Source organism: Haplochromis burtoni, unplaced genomic scaffold (assembly GCF_018398535.1).
Source record: "Haplochromis burtoni strain Fernald_Lab_line unplaced genomic scaffold, NCSU_Asbu1 Contig_21, whole genome shotgun sequence".
Taxonomy (NCBI): domain Eukaryota; kingdom Metazoa; phylum Chordata; class Actinopteri; order Cichliformes; family Cichlidae; genus Haplochromis; species Haplochromis burtoni.
In genome coordinates, this window is record NW_024582382.1 from 956,737 (window position 1) to 972,666 (window position 15,930).

Below are 15,930 nucleotides of genomic sequence, written 5' to 3' on the forward strand. Positions count from 1 at the left end.
TAATTTTTCTCTTTCTAACTCTCCCATGGATGCCACTTTTGCACAGTCTCATTCTTATTGTTGAATCATGAACGCTGACCCTGAGGCAAGCGAGGCCTGCAGCTCTTTAGTTGTTGTACTTGGTTCTTTTGTGAGCTCCTGGCCCTATATGAACCCTATGGATGAGTCCCAAAGCGCTCTTCAAGTAACTTTGTTAGGTCGGCCTTTCCCGTGAAGGTTCACCACTGTTCCAATTTTTCTCCATTTGTGGATAATGGGTCTCACTGTGGTTCGCTGGAATCCCAAAGCCTCAGAAATGGCTTTGCGACCCTTTCCAGGCTGATAGATTTCAATGACTTTGCTTCTCAGCTGTTCTCATGTTTCTTGAGATTGTGGCAAGATGTGTCAGCTTTCCAAAGAAAAAAAAGCAGTTAATCACAGTTAAATCGTGATTTTCAAGCTGGGGGTGGGGTTATTTTGCCTTAGGGTCACGAAGAGTTTGGTTAACTCCCTTGATAAATAAAATGTTCATTTAAAAAACTGGATTTTGTATTTTTCTTTGTCTAATATTAAAATAGGCTTGACGATCTGAAAATATAAGTGTAACAAACTGGAATGTGGCAAATACTTTTTCACATATACACTCAGAAATGATTTATTTTTATACATGTTCGATGCACAAACACAAATCCCACTTACGTTTGTAGCCTCTCGGACGAGCCTCTGCTCTGTGTAAAGGATGTGTTTGATACATCGGACCAGCTCCAGAGGACAGCGGTCATACGTGCTCTGAAAGACAAGGAGCACATGAGCTGTGTTAAGGCCTGTTAGCTCTTGACGAGTAGAGCGGCTTCTGCACACAGGGCTCGCCAATTTAGTAGAATCAAAGGTTCTGGAGCTAACACTGCAGACACACCAAAACCTATTAAGTTAATGAGCACACTTCATATAGGTCCATGACTCATTAGTATACGCCTAGTTAAGTGGTTTGTCTGTTACAGTGTAACAAAATCTTGTTTCAGTTTAAAACTGCGGGTGATACTCTTGTTGTTTCCTGTTTTAAGTGAAGGAATTAAGTTTCAAGTTGAATTGCTTTCACTTCATACCGCACAGAAAGAGAGAAATCATTCACAGTAGCTATATATCTGCATTTTTTTGACTTTTGCAGGAAAGAGAGGAACCCAAGTGACACATTTAACATGTCACTCTCAACTACACGAATACACGTGTGCTCAGCGCCATAAACTGGGAAACAGTGTGGTAGGAATTCAGGATTGCAGTGTGATGTGCGCAGCCTGCCCCATTCTCCCTGTTTTTCCTCGTGGTCTCAGGGAGGGGAGAAAACAAACAGAAGAACAGATCTGTGAAGAGGGAGTTCGATCATAAATAGCAGAGCTGGCTAGCTACTGAGGCCCTCGCTCGAGCCGTCCTGTTGTTTTCCTCTCAGTGGATACAACCTGTTCTTAAAACATTTTGTGCAACATGTGCTCTTTCTGAGAACTACAGTAAGGGAGGCAGTTAAGCTGAACATCTGTGACTTCTAATCACATCAATCACATCATTTTGTGACATTGTAAACAATTTTATGCTCTTCTTAAAACAGTGCTACAGTCTGGGTAGGTGTAATACTGAGATTTAGTACGTTTTGTTTTTATTATTCATTCAGAGTTGCTGTTGAATGCCTTGTTTTTGACATTCCCAGTACTTGGAGTACCAGTACTTTCCATTCCTTTTTTCTGTAGCCACAGATGATCAAATCAGGGTCTGACAAACAAGCCACAGCTGATACACATGTACCCGCTGCAAATCAAAGCCAAGCAACTCTAAATAAAACACAACAGCTATTGCTTAATAGCTATTGCCAGGTAACCAAGCACTAAATGGGAACTATATTAAGAATGCAGCGGCGTTCGAATAAAAGCCTCACCTTGAGCTGGTTGGCATAGTGTCCCAGTTTGATTTTAAGAAGGAAACCATCCTCCCCAACCTGGTGCTCAGCCTTGTTCTGCAACTCTTGTATAAGACTGTCCAGTAAGCGTTTGGCCTTAAACTCCTCCTGTGGGTTCTCCAGGTCTATGGCATCCCTAACACACACGCACACACATGCACACACACACAAACACACACGATAAATTGTAAGATGTTGAACAGAACAAATCAAAATGTTACAAAAATAGGATTAGGATTTTTTTTTTTTTTAACATCCTTTACATTCTCTGGTCACACGTGCATCAAATAAACTCACCAGAGCTGGCTCTCTATCCACTGGGACAGATAATGTCGCACCTCAATTGGAAAGTGCTGACCGTACAGAGATTGCATCTGGTGGAGGGCATCTCCTTGCAGTTGTTGGGCCTGGATCCACACCGCCATCTTCAACACCCTTAAGCTGAAAAAGGGGAGAATTCTTAATTAGAGTGCAGGGAACATATGTTACACATAAACTGAAAACAGTAACTAAAGGGATGTAAAGTGGTGAGAAAAAGATCATTTCAGGTCACTTCGGATCAACTTATGAAACTTTCGCTTTCATTTTACTATTTGCCAAGTGTCTCACCTTTACAAAGACTGCAGAAATCAGCACAACAACCATAGCTTGTCAAGAATATGAAGGGTGGTGAGTTTTGGGGGTTTTTTTGTTTTTGTTTTGTTTTTAAAAAAGGAAGAAAAAAAACCAGCTGAAGTATGAGGAATGATACAAACAACATGTTTATTTGGCATAAACCTAAAAACCTTTCATTAACTAGCATGACACAATTAAAAGGAATAAAAGCCACTTTATGAAGCCATTTAAAGTATAGTGTAATATTACACAGATAGAAAGTTACAAACATTTATGGCAAAAATTCATCTTTCAATTCAGGTGTTTAATCCCAGCTGGTAATGTTCTGCAAAAGCACAGAAGACATCCCAGACACCACATGTAAAATAACTTGTTATAACTTAATATTTATAATTTTTTCCACCGAGTGGTAATTGGATTCAGCTGCAGTAGTAATTAGTCCAGGCTATTTTACATGGATTTTACTCTGCGCATCTTTTCCCATCTTCTGCCACACAAATGAAAACACGCCACAAACACTTGTAACCTGCTGTAAAATTGTGCACGAGAAGAATGCCTCCAGAAGTGTTGTTCTGATCATTTTAATCCTTGAGAAAGATATTTTTTAATATCGGGGATACAAGCTGCGTTTGTCGGATGCAAGCTGGGATACAATGTGGGTTTAGCAGCTTTACAAAGGTTTTAAATGTACTGGGGAAAGAACATCACTTAAGTGAAGTATTTAACATTTTCCCAAAAGAGTCAGTCATACAGATAAAAGTAGTTTTAATGGTAAATAAATGACTAAAACACTTCTATCTTCTTATACCTTGATTAAGTCCACTTTACGAAGTGACTAATACACATGTCTCTGTTTTCCTTCTACGACTGAAGATCCAGGTCACTTGCCCGGCCCGCTTGGATCGCTTTCTCTTTCACTGAACATGTTGAGGACTTAAACATGCTCCTCTGTGGAGCCAACAACTCCACACTGAGGGTTATGGCTTGGTTGAGAGGGCTTTGTATTGGGTCACTGCTGCTTGTTTCCAGTCAACACACCCACTCACCCTTCTCAAAACTGGCACAGTCACTGTCAGTAAAAGACTGAGAGATATGAGTACGCGGGAAGTTTGTGGTGTATGTGTGTGAGTGTTTGTGTGTGCATGTGTGTATTTGTAGGTGCCTGTGGTGTCAGTGGTTCTGCTTGACAGTACACGTATAGTTTTTATATCCACCTACATGTAATTGATACTACACATTGCATCAAAAAACAAAAACAAAGGAAAAAATGTTCATCCTCTTCTTTGTCATTGCTCTTTTTTGTTCCATTGTAGCTTATGTCTCTGTCACATATCTTGTCCACGTTATACCGATTGAAGAGCTTTTTTTTTTTACCTTGTTAGTCTGCACTCACTCATAAAGAACATGTGAAAACATGCGTTTTGCTACAGATAAAGCATAATAACGGTAGCCATTTCCCTGCACAAAAATATCCCATGACTTCCACAAGTGACCTCTTGTCATCTGTACAAGAAAACATGTGTCAATTAGACAATAAATTAACTTGATTAAAAAGCAAAACAAAACAAAAACCCGAATCAAAAGCCTTTTCCTGTGCATGTGGATGTCATAAATGCCTAATAGCTGGGCTCACATGCATGCTTGCTAACTGACTATATGTCTTTGTAGACCAAGGTGGAATAGGGTCAAAAAGGTAATTCCACTCAATCTGTCGACACAATCTGGCGACACAAAGCCTATTCTACTGTTCCTGTGCTCTTATGGTTCTCATTGTGTCCTAGAGTTCACCTGCTGACCTTTACAGCTATATTTTCAAAATAAGCAAAATTTATGAAATAAAATAAAATAAAATAAAATAAAAGCATTATAAGCATTTTTTGCATGTTAAATGTCAAGAAACTATTCTCCGATTGCCTGTGTGAAAGACAACTACAAGCACACAAAAGGCATAAAGACTGATTTTTGAAAAGACAGTCAAGTGCTTTTTAAATGAATAATCTACACATGTTATCTGTAAAGGAATCAGCAGAGAGCATCAGCCCAAAACTGCAAATCAGCTGATTGGAGGAGGAGCCGACAGGAAGAGCACAAAACTTTTCTACCACCTCTTTCTGTGACACCCATCGTGGGTGTAGGACTTTCTTTCTACACCAACCTGTATTTCACAAACATATAAATAGACCAACGCTGAACATAATGGGAGCTGCAGCTTAAAAGAGTGTTTGCTGTGCTGTCAGAAGACAGTGGGACAAACTGGTGTTTTAGTGTGTTCAACAGATCTTTAAAGACATGGCTGCAAACAGGGTTTGACAACCAGTAGCACCTCAGTTCTCATCTTCAAGAAAAAGTGAAATGCTCCCAAGCAACTGCTTTACTTTGACCTCAATATACAAACATCCTGGCGTGAACCTTAAATATACTGTAAAAGCAAGTCAGCCGTTCTGCCTTTGCCATTTTCTTCCATGTACAGGAAGCTCACTGTAACATGTCACTGCTATTTCATCACCAACCTCACTTTGGCTTCAAGTAATTAAATAAATAAAATCCACCTTACCTTCAGCTCTGTGTTACCATGTAAGAGCAGGAAACTCTAAAAAGGAGCACCACAAACCTGAGACAGACAGAAAGAGAGAGAGAGACAGAGAATGAAAGAAAGAAAGAGACAGAGACCAAAAGGAGGAAGTGAGTCAAACTTGGGCGCTTCTGAGGAAGCTCTCTTTTTTTCACAAGGACAAGAGCTTTAACAAAAAGCATGAAAAAGGGAAAGTCCACTGAACAGATTTGACTTTATTCCAGATGAACTGGACATGTCAACATAATAGCATAATTTTTGAACATTCTTCCCAAGCCTGAAAGGTTCTTTCACTATGTGGGGATTTTGAAGCTGATGCATTTAAAAAGACAAAAAACAACAGTGTTGCCAGAAATCAGATTTAGAGAGAATTAAGAGAAGTTCAATTCCCTAAATAATTACTACAAAAGAAGAAGAAGAAGAAGAAGAAAACTAGAGTTCATTGCAACTTTATAACCACAGCAGTACATAAAGGCGCTAAAAAATACTACGTTTGTAAAACACGACAAACTGCAGAGCATAAATTAGCATCACCCGCTAACAGAAGAGCGTCATTCAACGGGTGCTGCGTGTAAACAACAACACAGCTTGTTTGGCACGGCTAGTTAGCACTTCAGTTGTCACTATAGGGATACTGCTGAAGCCAGTCTACTTGAATATCTGAAAGATTTTGGTGAGCAAATAAGTACTGATTCTGAAGGGGGGGCAAAACAAAACACATTTGGTTCACATTTTAAAGCAAATTGTCAGAATATGAACCACATCCTTAACAAATTTGACAAATTATATACTGTATAATTTACTTATTTATTTATTTAAAACATCCACTCTGCAAGTTATTGATAACAATAATTAACAATAATAGTTACCACAGAGTAAAACCACAGTCGAAACAGCTCTTTTAAAGTAAGATTTTGAGTAGTCATGCTTCAATGTTCACTCAGGTTTCATTTAACCCTCTCAGGCTCAAATTAAACTTTTTGTTGCTAATGCACAACCAAGTCCTGCAGTGGTACTTCTGAGTAAAAAAACCTCATAAAATATGTATGTGGGGTAATCAGGTTGTTAGTTTTTAACTGTTGCAAATTGGCAACGCCTGCCTTAAGAGGGTTAAATGGCTGAAAAATGTCAGTTGCTTTATCTAAACTACAACCTAAAGGCCATGCCTTTCATCCATTAATATGTAAAAACACATCAAATCATGATGACTGAGACAACTACCACTGTTGGTTGTACCCTGAAGAAGCAAAACATCAGGACGCCACATGTTGGCTCTAGACAAAAATGTGACATCTTTATTTTACAGTCTGGATAAGTCGTCTTCTTAGCTCCTCTGCACTCCTGCCTTTCTTTCTTCAAGCTCACTGCCATTAATGCCTTAAAAAGTTGCTTCCACTTGAGGCGTGTAGGCAAAACGCTGTCTCTCTCAAAGCACAAGCTTCAATCAAACCGTTTCATCTCAAGGCTTTGTCTAGAATATTTCAACTCGTCACTACATATAGGAAACTTGTCACTTGACTCATCACCTCTGCAGCTCTGCTTGTAATGTGCATCTTTTCACATACAGTGTACACTGATGGTGTTGTGACTCAAATTAAAGTAAACTTACTGAAACCTCTGCAAGACTGTAAGGCCAGCTGAAAGTTAGAGTGGAGAAAAATGTCACTTAGAAATCCTTCCGTGATTTGTTATTAAAGAATCACATGTTAATACCAGCAGCGGCTTGACGTCATAAATTACCCACAGCCATAACGGACAAAAATCACTATGCAGCAAGAGAGACTAAAGTGCTGTTTATACCACCAGAGAGGTTTACTGAAGCAGTTACTGCAGATTATTATCGTAGCTCAAAATGATCCTTATACTTAATGTCCTCTAATGTGTTTCTCTTCCCATAACAGAAACTATGAAGCACTTTTGGCTTGGTTTTCTGGAAACAGTAGTACTAATTGAGAGAAAAAGCCTTTGGAATTGATACAAAAGGATAATATCTCAGTTGGATGACTCACACGTTTTTATATCGTTTCAGAAAACAAGGAAGGGCAAAATATAATCCAGATAAATAGGAAAAAAGTTCTGACAAACACAGCATTTGCAAAATAAAATGTTTTAGTTCCTTGTGCCTGTTGGCTGTTCTAAAACTTAATTTGCAGTTTTTATTTGAACCGCAAAAGTGTTCCTGCTGCTTATCTGTAGTCTTTGTTTATGAGAATAAAGAAGCAAACGCACAAATGCACTTGACTTTTGCCTTCGCTCATCCATCAAAGATTATCAGTTGCCAGTCTCTTTTATTTGTACTGTCATTCTTTTGGAAAAGAAGGATAACCTTTGCTCCATCTTCAAAGCCATTCTCACAGTCACTCAAGCTTTTTGTTGTCCAATATAAATTTACTGCAAACTATACTGCCAGTAAATTTTTTCCTGTGCTTCTCTCATATTCGCTCTCTGACGCACACGCAAAACGGAAAAAAAAGAAAAGCAGTTCGACTAATTCAATCCAACGCCACACCAACACCAGCCTCTCATTTCACTGATTAATTGGAAGTTAAATACATTAGTTATTTCCGACATCCACGGTTTGCTTCTGCTCTCTAAGATACCAAACAAAATGCAACTGGACGGCAAGTTAAGTAAAAAAAAACCCAACTATATTCACACATTACTGGCAAACACACAATGAACAACTTCACCCGCTGCAATGCAAATTTATGAGCTCAGAACGCCTGGATACAAATCCAAGCGAAGAGGTTCCAGCTAGCATTGCACAACGGCTAAAAACAAATAAATCAAATCCCTTTCTTAAACCAGCTGCACAAGGTTCTCGATAATGCCCCACAAAGGGCAAAAACAACATAATGAGGAGGACTGCTTTATTCCCACTTCTTCTGATTACAGGTGAATTGAAACAGCCACTGAACATTTGTTGTCTTAAAAGCAAATTAGCAGGCCCTGTCCAACCAATATATGTCACAGATATTAATGCCAGTCACACAAAGTGCTAAAGTGGACTGCTAAATCCTTGGAGGAGACTGACTTCTAAGCAGGGGGAAGCTTCAAAGTATCCCTACCACTCAACGAGCTCTTAAAAAAGTCTCGATTATAGGACAAATCAACAAAGAAGAAATACAGCTAAACCCTCACAGAGTGTTCTCCCAGGGATATGCAGCGCCCAGAAAGCTCTGAGCTTCAAAATAGAGAAAAGCTCTGCGTATGTGTGAAAAGAGACCAAACAATCCAAATAACAGACATCCTTCTCTGCTGACACGGTCCGATTAATTTCGCTTGTGAGCCAAGGTGCACTAGATTCCAGCTTTCAGGGAACATAAACAACACTACAACTCCCGCTTGCACTGGCCCTGAAACATCATCTGTGTGTTTGATGCCCTCTTTCAGCCCGTCACAGTCACACCAGGGTTTTACAGAGTTACAAACGGGTGGGTTTAAAGCTCTGCTCAGAGGTTTTGGGGTCTCGAAATAAACTGGCACGTTAATTCAACGAACTCGTGTCACCCACTCTTTCCTCTGAGGAAAAATTACCATTCATTAACGTCAGCACTTCCTGTAAGGAAACCGAAGTGCCACCCACCATTCAGAGCAGTCTTACCTTGAGAATACAAAACAGAAAGGAAACACGGCAACAACATGTCATGTAACACTGCGAGTACTTTGAATGTCTTTTGGGGGACACGAGTGTTAATCCGGCATGAATACTGCTAACCGCTATTTGACAAAATATGCAGAGGCTTTTCTGATTGATAGATGCATTTCTTCTTATAAGCAGAAGCAGCTCCTATTCACTTAACACAGTGTAAAATGATGAAAACAACCTGTTTGAAGACAAGTTATAGATTCGCATCCAGCACTTTTTGCATTACCAAAATATTCCACATAGTTTATGTATTATTTAAATGATAATAAATAGCTGTTAGAACATGAGGAAGGGCTGATTTGTCTCATCACTAAAGAAAAATATCCAAGCTGCCTTTAAATATGGCTTTAAAAGTGTAAACACTGTTTGTGAAGGTCATGAAGGCTCAGAATAAAATACTCTTTGAAGGATTAAGGAACAAAGAAATCTGTCAAAAGCATTTGCTCGCACTTTCTGCGTGTTTACCCAGCATTCCTTCTGCACGTCTTATTTATTTATTTATCGTTTCACTGCATCGGCTTTATTTTTTTAATTTTATGCTAAATTAAAAGCTTTTGTAGTTCACAGTACAGACTTTACAGACATGTGTGAAGCACTATCACTGACTGGTTCAACCGACCAGGTGCCTCGTGATAACCTTTCTAATGCGATTATCAACAATACTCACATGATGTTTATTTACTTATTTTTCATTTTACACATGCTAATTTCATAAAGTGAGTTATGAGATCAATGCTTCTTGAAAGCTGGTATTCAGATCTTAATCTTAGCGGTAAAACTGGTCGCTAAGGTCTGGGTGAACTTTCTGAAAGAATTAGCGATTATTCAACAAACAAACCATGATCTGAACTGAATATCTGTTTGTACTAAAGCATGACTGCTGGGCCGCTTACCAGTTGTTTAATACTTAAACCAGATCATATTTATTAGTTTCAACTGAGTTCATGAGTCTGAACCAGCTGCTGTTGACAGTCAGGAGATTAAATATATAGATTTTTCCCTTATTCTCATGCAAACTGTTAGTTTGACGTATATTCTACCCTTCAGGCTTTAAATGTTGTGTTCTACTAGAAAGAGTTCTGGAAAGTATTTAGTATGGCAGTAACATGGCACTCTCCTTTAAAACATCTATTGGCACAAAAGGTATAGCTATTATATTTTAAGTCTTGAACCATTATTAGCTACAAACCTGGCATATCTTGGCATGGTATGAATGTGTCCTTAAAAATTTAAGGAAACAAGTGGAGGCTAAAAAAAGGCCTGGCATGCCTATAAAAACACTATCTGCAGCAGATGAGAAATATCTAAAAGTCATATCCTTAAGAAACAGAAAAAGAAAGAGCTGACACAAGACCTGAGAGATTCATCTGGCCCTAGGGCTGGGCCATATTATACCGTTCACGGTAATACCGGTATAATGTTAGGCAACGATAGGAAAATGAAATATCGCGATAGAATGGGAGTAAAACGCGCATGCGCAGTGCCTTTGTTTTCATACGCACATGGCCGATTGTTGAGTGAAACAGATGAACCAGAATTGGTTTGTAAAAATGGTGCAACTTCAGTGATGTGGAACTGGTTTGGTGTTTGTCCGTCAGATACACAACAAAGCACATTTTTTTGCAGAACATGCAAGCGGCCGTCGTTATTGTCGTATTTGTCGGACTAAGATGCTCTTAAATCTGGGAGTAATCTGGGTCCTAAACTCCGTATGCTTCAGGTCAAACAACACTGCAGCATCACTAGAGTTAAAAACTGTCTAAATTCTTTCATCTTTAATAAAACGATCAGCATTGCTGCTTTACCAGGTGTAACTATAAAGTTTAACTTCCAGGCATCCATGAAAACAAAAGTTATTACATTTAACGGAGTTAGAAGTTAGCAGGAAGCTAGCGGAAGTTAGCTCGCTAGTTTCGCTAGTTACCTAAGCATGATATAGCATGTTCTGACTGAGAGATTTCTGAAAAAAATCAAACGTACAGCTCTGCTATCACTTCCAACATAAATGAAGACAGGAAACTAAACAGCAGTGACGTTTGTAGGGTTACTGAAGTTGGGCTAGCTGGTATATAATGATGTGCTACGTGATCGCTAGCGACACAGCTATGTTAGCATAACATAAACAGTGAAGCTGGAGGACGAACCTAACACTTTTCCACTTATAAAAGTTAACGTTAAAGTTCCTGATAGTTGGAGACAAATGCAATCGCATGGCAGGATGCTGTAAACGGACCAAACTTCAGTCAGGAGAACAACTGAGATAATCCATCCACAATACGAGGTTAGTCATTAATATACTGCAACAACATGGGAATAGAGCAGCTGCCAGAGAATTCAACATTAATGAATCAATGGTACAGAAGTGGAGGAAGCAAGAAGAATGAGTTTAATAAAGTTTGATTTATCTGACTGCTTTGTTTCGCTTAATGTGCCTTATAATCCCGTGCACCTTATGGTCCGAAAAATACGTACTGCACACTGCAGTTTAATGTTGCAAAGCACCTCTTTTTAACTTCAGTGGATATTATACATGGTTATGCTCAGGATATGTCAGCCCATTTCTACTGGAAATGCCTTTTGGTTAAACTTTCAGCAAGGAATTTGCATTTGCACTGTTACATTTTTATAAAGCTTTAATGTACATAAAAACCAGCTTCTTGTTTAAGTGAAAATAAATGGAAGGTTGTCTTTTTGCGCTAGTAATGTTGTGGAGTTGTATTTTGTCTCGCATCAATTATATCGTCGGTTATATCGTTATCGCAAATTTTCAAATATATATCGTGATAAATATTTTTGGCCATATCGCCCTGCTCTATCTGGCCCTTCAGTTAATCTGTCTACTGTTTACTAAGTCTCATCAGAAATGGTCTCAGTGGAAGGCTGGACGTCATCCTTAAGGAAGGGAAACAGTAGAAAAGGCTGAGTTAAGCCAAATTACACAGAAAGTGTAATTTTGGAAATCACTGGCAACAAGTCTTATACGGAGATTTGAAATTTTTGGGTCAAATTATTGTCAGTATGTACAGAGAATGGTGGAGAGAGGAAAAGCTGAGTTCCTAGAGCCAAATGTAAAACATGGTGGAGGCTCTGTCATGGTTTAGTACTGCGTTTCAGTCAGTGGCGCTGGGGATCTTTTCAAAACTGATGGAAATATGACCACAAAAAATTACTGTCAGGATGTGATCAATCATGCATTATTATCTGGAGAACATTTGATTGACAGTGTCGATGCAATGCAGGAAAATAGGTGTAAATACCTGCACATATTCCCCATTTTCCTGCAATATCATAACGATAAAGAAAGAAGAGGTGGGTTAAGACTCTTGCACAGAACTGTAGATGTACAAATTTGTGATGTCTAAAATTAATACATAGCACAAATGCAGTCACAGTTGTGAAGAAGAAAAAAATAGTTTACAGCTCAGTTTAAAAATAATGATTTAACCCTCGGAGGCTTTAAGTCAAAAAAGGGTCCCTTTTTTGACTTAAAGCCGCCGAGGGTTAAAAATCATTTCTATCCTCGCTGGAACTGTTTTGTAGTTTTTAAGTTGTCAATTGTGCTGCTGAAACTGTCAAAAGTCAAAGTCTGAAGCATACCTGTTAAATACCTGTTCATAGAGGAGTACTTTTATTCTTTTACTTAGAAATTCTTTTTTAAATGCAGTTTTCAAAGAAACACGAAACAGAATAAAGACACACTTGATTCTAGAGGCTGCCCAAGGAGGAGAGCTATACAACAGCACTGCATACACATAACTTTATTTGTCAGGGTAAATAATAGAGGCCCCAAATAAACAACCAGCTTTAATGTTTGCTCTCTCCACCGTCTCTCGGCTATGCTTCCCATCCTCCATCCTTCTCCCTCCTTCTCCCCCACAGTCCAGCTGCTCCATCATAGAGACTCTGCGTTATAACACCCACTCTTAGCCAGCGGTTATAAATAACACGTCACAGTAAAACCGCATTGCCCATAACTGCGATCCAGTATTACATCCAGAAACACACGGCGGTATACATTTCCACAACTTCTGTGGCCCAATATAAGAACTAAATCACCTTAACCAAACACGTCACCTGCAGTAAAAAAGACAACAACAAAGAAGATCCTTCATGTCATCAGAGCAATGCTTTTGTGAAGCGGGGCAGGGCAAGAAGCAGGGCAGAAACATGGATCTATAAAGCAGCAAAAACTTGAAATGTGGCAGAGTGTAGAGCAGGAGTCAAGATGAAATCCATTATCTCAGCCAGACCAAACATCCTTATTACATCATTATCATGGATCTTGCCAGTTGTTCTCCTCCACGCAAACCCTTTAAGCCAGCCAAAGTACAGCTCATCGGCATTTTCAGCTGACACACAACACGAATGCAGTCAAAGCTGTGAAGCACTTAGAGTCTCAAACATGTGACCACTTGAATTAATTCATAGGTAGTTTTTTAAAAACTGCAAATATTAATGCAGTGACCAGAAAGTGTGACCCATGTTATTATTTTTTTTTGATAGCTAGAATTTACATCAAATGCAAGCAATTAAAGTTTCTGTTTTGAAAAGAGGACAACACACACGTGTGTAGACACACACACAAACAGACATAGCCATATAGTGTAACGATTGTCTTAAAAATTGGTTTGGGGGTTGGGTCTGGGACCAATTTGTGGATGTGTAAAACATTTATCAAACACATAAAAGGGACTTTGCTGAGAGTAAAACAAATCTTTCTACTAATTCACAATGAAGACACAAAGTCAAAGAATAGAAAAGAAGACATGGGAAACTTATTGTCACAGAGAAGCGCATGACAAACAAATGTGCCAGCGGCTCACAGAGAGGGAATGGCGACTACAAGAGGATCCTTGTGCCGTCCAACCTGCCCTGAGGTACTGTTGCTATGCTCCAACCCACATCTCATCACGCTGTCAGCATAAGGGAGATCATTTATTAGCTCAGTCACGTGTTTTAGTTTGCAAGCGCTTGGATACTTTTGTCGGCTGATGACAGGACTCACGTTTGAATGCGGATAACTCTAATTAAATGCACCTCACATGACTCAATTAACCCTAAAAAAAGGATCACATTTGATGGCTAAATCACATTAGAAACTGAACATTTCTGCCCTGCAGGCCTTTCCATCAACCACTACGTCAGAAGATCTTGTTGTTACTTCTTCGTGCGACAAGACCAGAGCTGAGCGTGTCTGCCACCCTCACTGGCATGAAGGCCAAAATAACCTAACGCCCTGCTAGCAACCATTCAAAACGTCCAGCAGAATAAGCTCATAAGAGTTCATCTGTGTGTATATGTGTGTGTATTTGTAAGCTTGTAAAGTCTCTAAGATAATTAAGTTATCATGGTCTTGATTTTCTCCACTCTTAGCCAATAATCTGTTGTCACTCCTTCGCAGAAGCAACACAAAAACAAAGTTGTCAGGAACTGCTTTGGAACACACAGCACTACCTCGGAATTCACACAGACACTGAATGGTCTCAAATTTAAGAATTATAAGAGGTTAATTGAGAGAATTTTAGAATTTAAGTAAAACATTTTAATGGCACAGAATTGACTAATCAGACAAAGAAAACTGTGGTCCACTGACCGTTTCACAGTCATGTAGAAAAGATAATCTGAAAGCATGTATATTTAAGATTAGCACAAACATCAACTACTCGGGGCAAGTTAGAAGATGATGTGTACAAGTCTGCACAGCAGATGGACAGAAAAACCAAGAGAAATAAAGGATGCTGTGGTTTGGAAAAATGATAATATAGAAAATAAAAAATGCGCATTTAAAGAGCCACAACAGCTGTCTGCAGCTGCAGCATAATCTTTGGACTATATTAAAAATATTGATAAAGAAGGAATTCAGGCTACATGCAGCATACCCTAATTATAATGCTCAGAATTTGAAACATAAAAAAACCCACTAGTAACATTGCAAATGCCAAAACACAAACTAAAATTTGCACAAAACCCGATCATCAACAATTGTTAAGGATTTGTTGAAGCGTCAGTCTCATGACGCAAATCTTAAAATACACACACTTTCGTACTGAGCGGAAATATTTTCTTTTCTATTACAATCTAAAGAACACAGACACGCCCAGACATATTTTAATCTATGAGATCAAACGTAATTGCGTAGAGATAAAAGAGAAGCTTGCAAAAGCCCCCAGGTAGCAAGTTGCCCGTGGTGCTGAACTGGAGGCCTCGGGATGCCGCTGTGATGATGAGCCGCTACAACGAAAAAGAGAAGATAATCTCTGACAGGCATCATATAGCCATTTCACACAGGTGATCAATGCCCTGCAGGGTGTATTGTGTAGATGTTGTCAACACTCTGCAAACAGGATCAAGCAACCAGAAATCATTTGCTTTTTCAAAGTCTGGCAGTTTGAGCCCACCTCAGCCCTGCTTTATGAGGCCTTTGTTCTTTGACATTTTGGCAAACTGGGAAAAAAAACAACATTAAAATTATGCTGAAAATCACAAGATTATACTTGTATTTACTCCTATTGACTACTTACAATGCGATTTTTTTTTCATGGCTTACAGTTCAAACATCTCAGCTCTAAGTAATAAGGGATGAAACACATTTCTCCACATACATGACTGCACATGACTACAATTTTCAAAGCTTTAGGAAAATCCCCCCAATGATGCTCGTCCTTAAAGCAGACAAGGGCTCACTATTTTAAGTAACTAGAAGGTCATCTGCTGAGGCAGAAATGAAAAGTGAAAACTGTCATTCCCCCCACCCCCATATGGGGAGACCCACAGGGAGTCAGATCAAAGAAAACATGCTGGTGGTCTGAGATAACAACGCGCCCCAGAATCTTGGAGATGTTATCTTGTTTGAAGATAAACTTTCAATAGTTGACCTTTGTTAAGGATGGGCTGCCTTGGGATGGACATAATACATGGAAATAATGACATAGATTTTCAGAAATCCTCTCCAGTAAGAAAAAAGATTTTTAATCCAATCCTAAAGCTATAATGGGATTTTCTGTTGCATAGTATATATCTTGCTCAAAAGCAAAAAAATAATGCTTTACAACTAGATATAAGACCGCATGTCTTGGTATGATGAAGAGGCTTGCAGTAGAGGTTTGCTCTTATGAAAAGTGCTACAGACATGTTTTTAGAAAGACTGCTTGTTAGAAAGAGGAGTAC

At 39.0% G+C, this 15,930-nt stretch overlaps 1 protein-coding gene across 2 annotated transcripts in view; it reads right to left on the reverse strand.

Annotated features, from left to right (window-relative positions):
* stat5a (signal transducer and activator of transcription 5a) overlaps positions 1-15,930 on the reverse strand; it is a 52,414-nt gene that overhangs the window by 15,323 nt on the left and 21,161 nt on the right. Inside the window, exons 2-5 of one of the 2 annotated variants that reach the window (XM_005920346.3) lie at positions 5,097-5,153; positions 2,225-2,368; positions 1,907-2,063; positions 679-768 (exon numbers count right to left, since the gene is read on the reverse strand). In XM_005920346.3, coding sequence (XP_005920408.1) covers positions 679-768; positions 1,907-2,063; positions 2,225-2,352 — 375 coding nt within the window. In that variant the 5' untranslated portion in view covers positions 2,353-2,368; positions 5,097-5,153. The remainder of the gene's footprint in view (positions 1-678; positions 769-1,906; positions 2,064-2,224; positions 2,369-5,096; positions 5,154-15,930) is intronic. The other variant, XM_005920345.3, reaches the window with a different exon arrangement.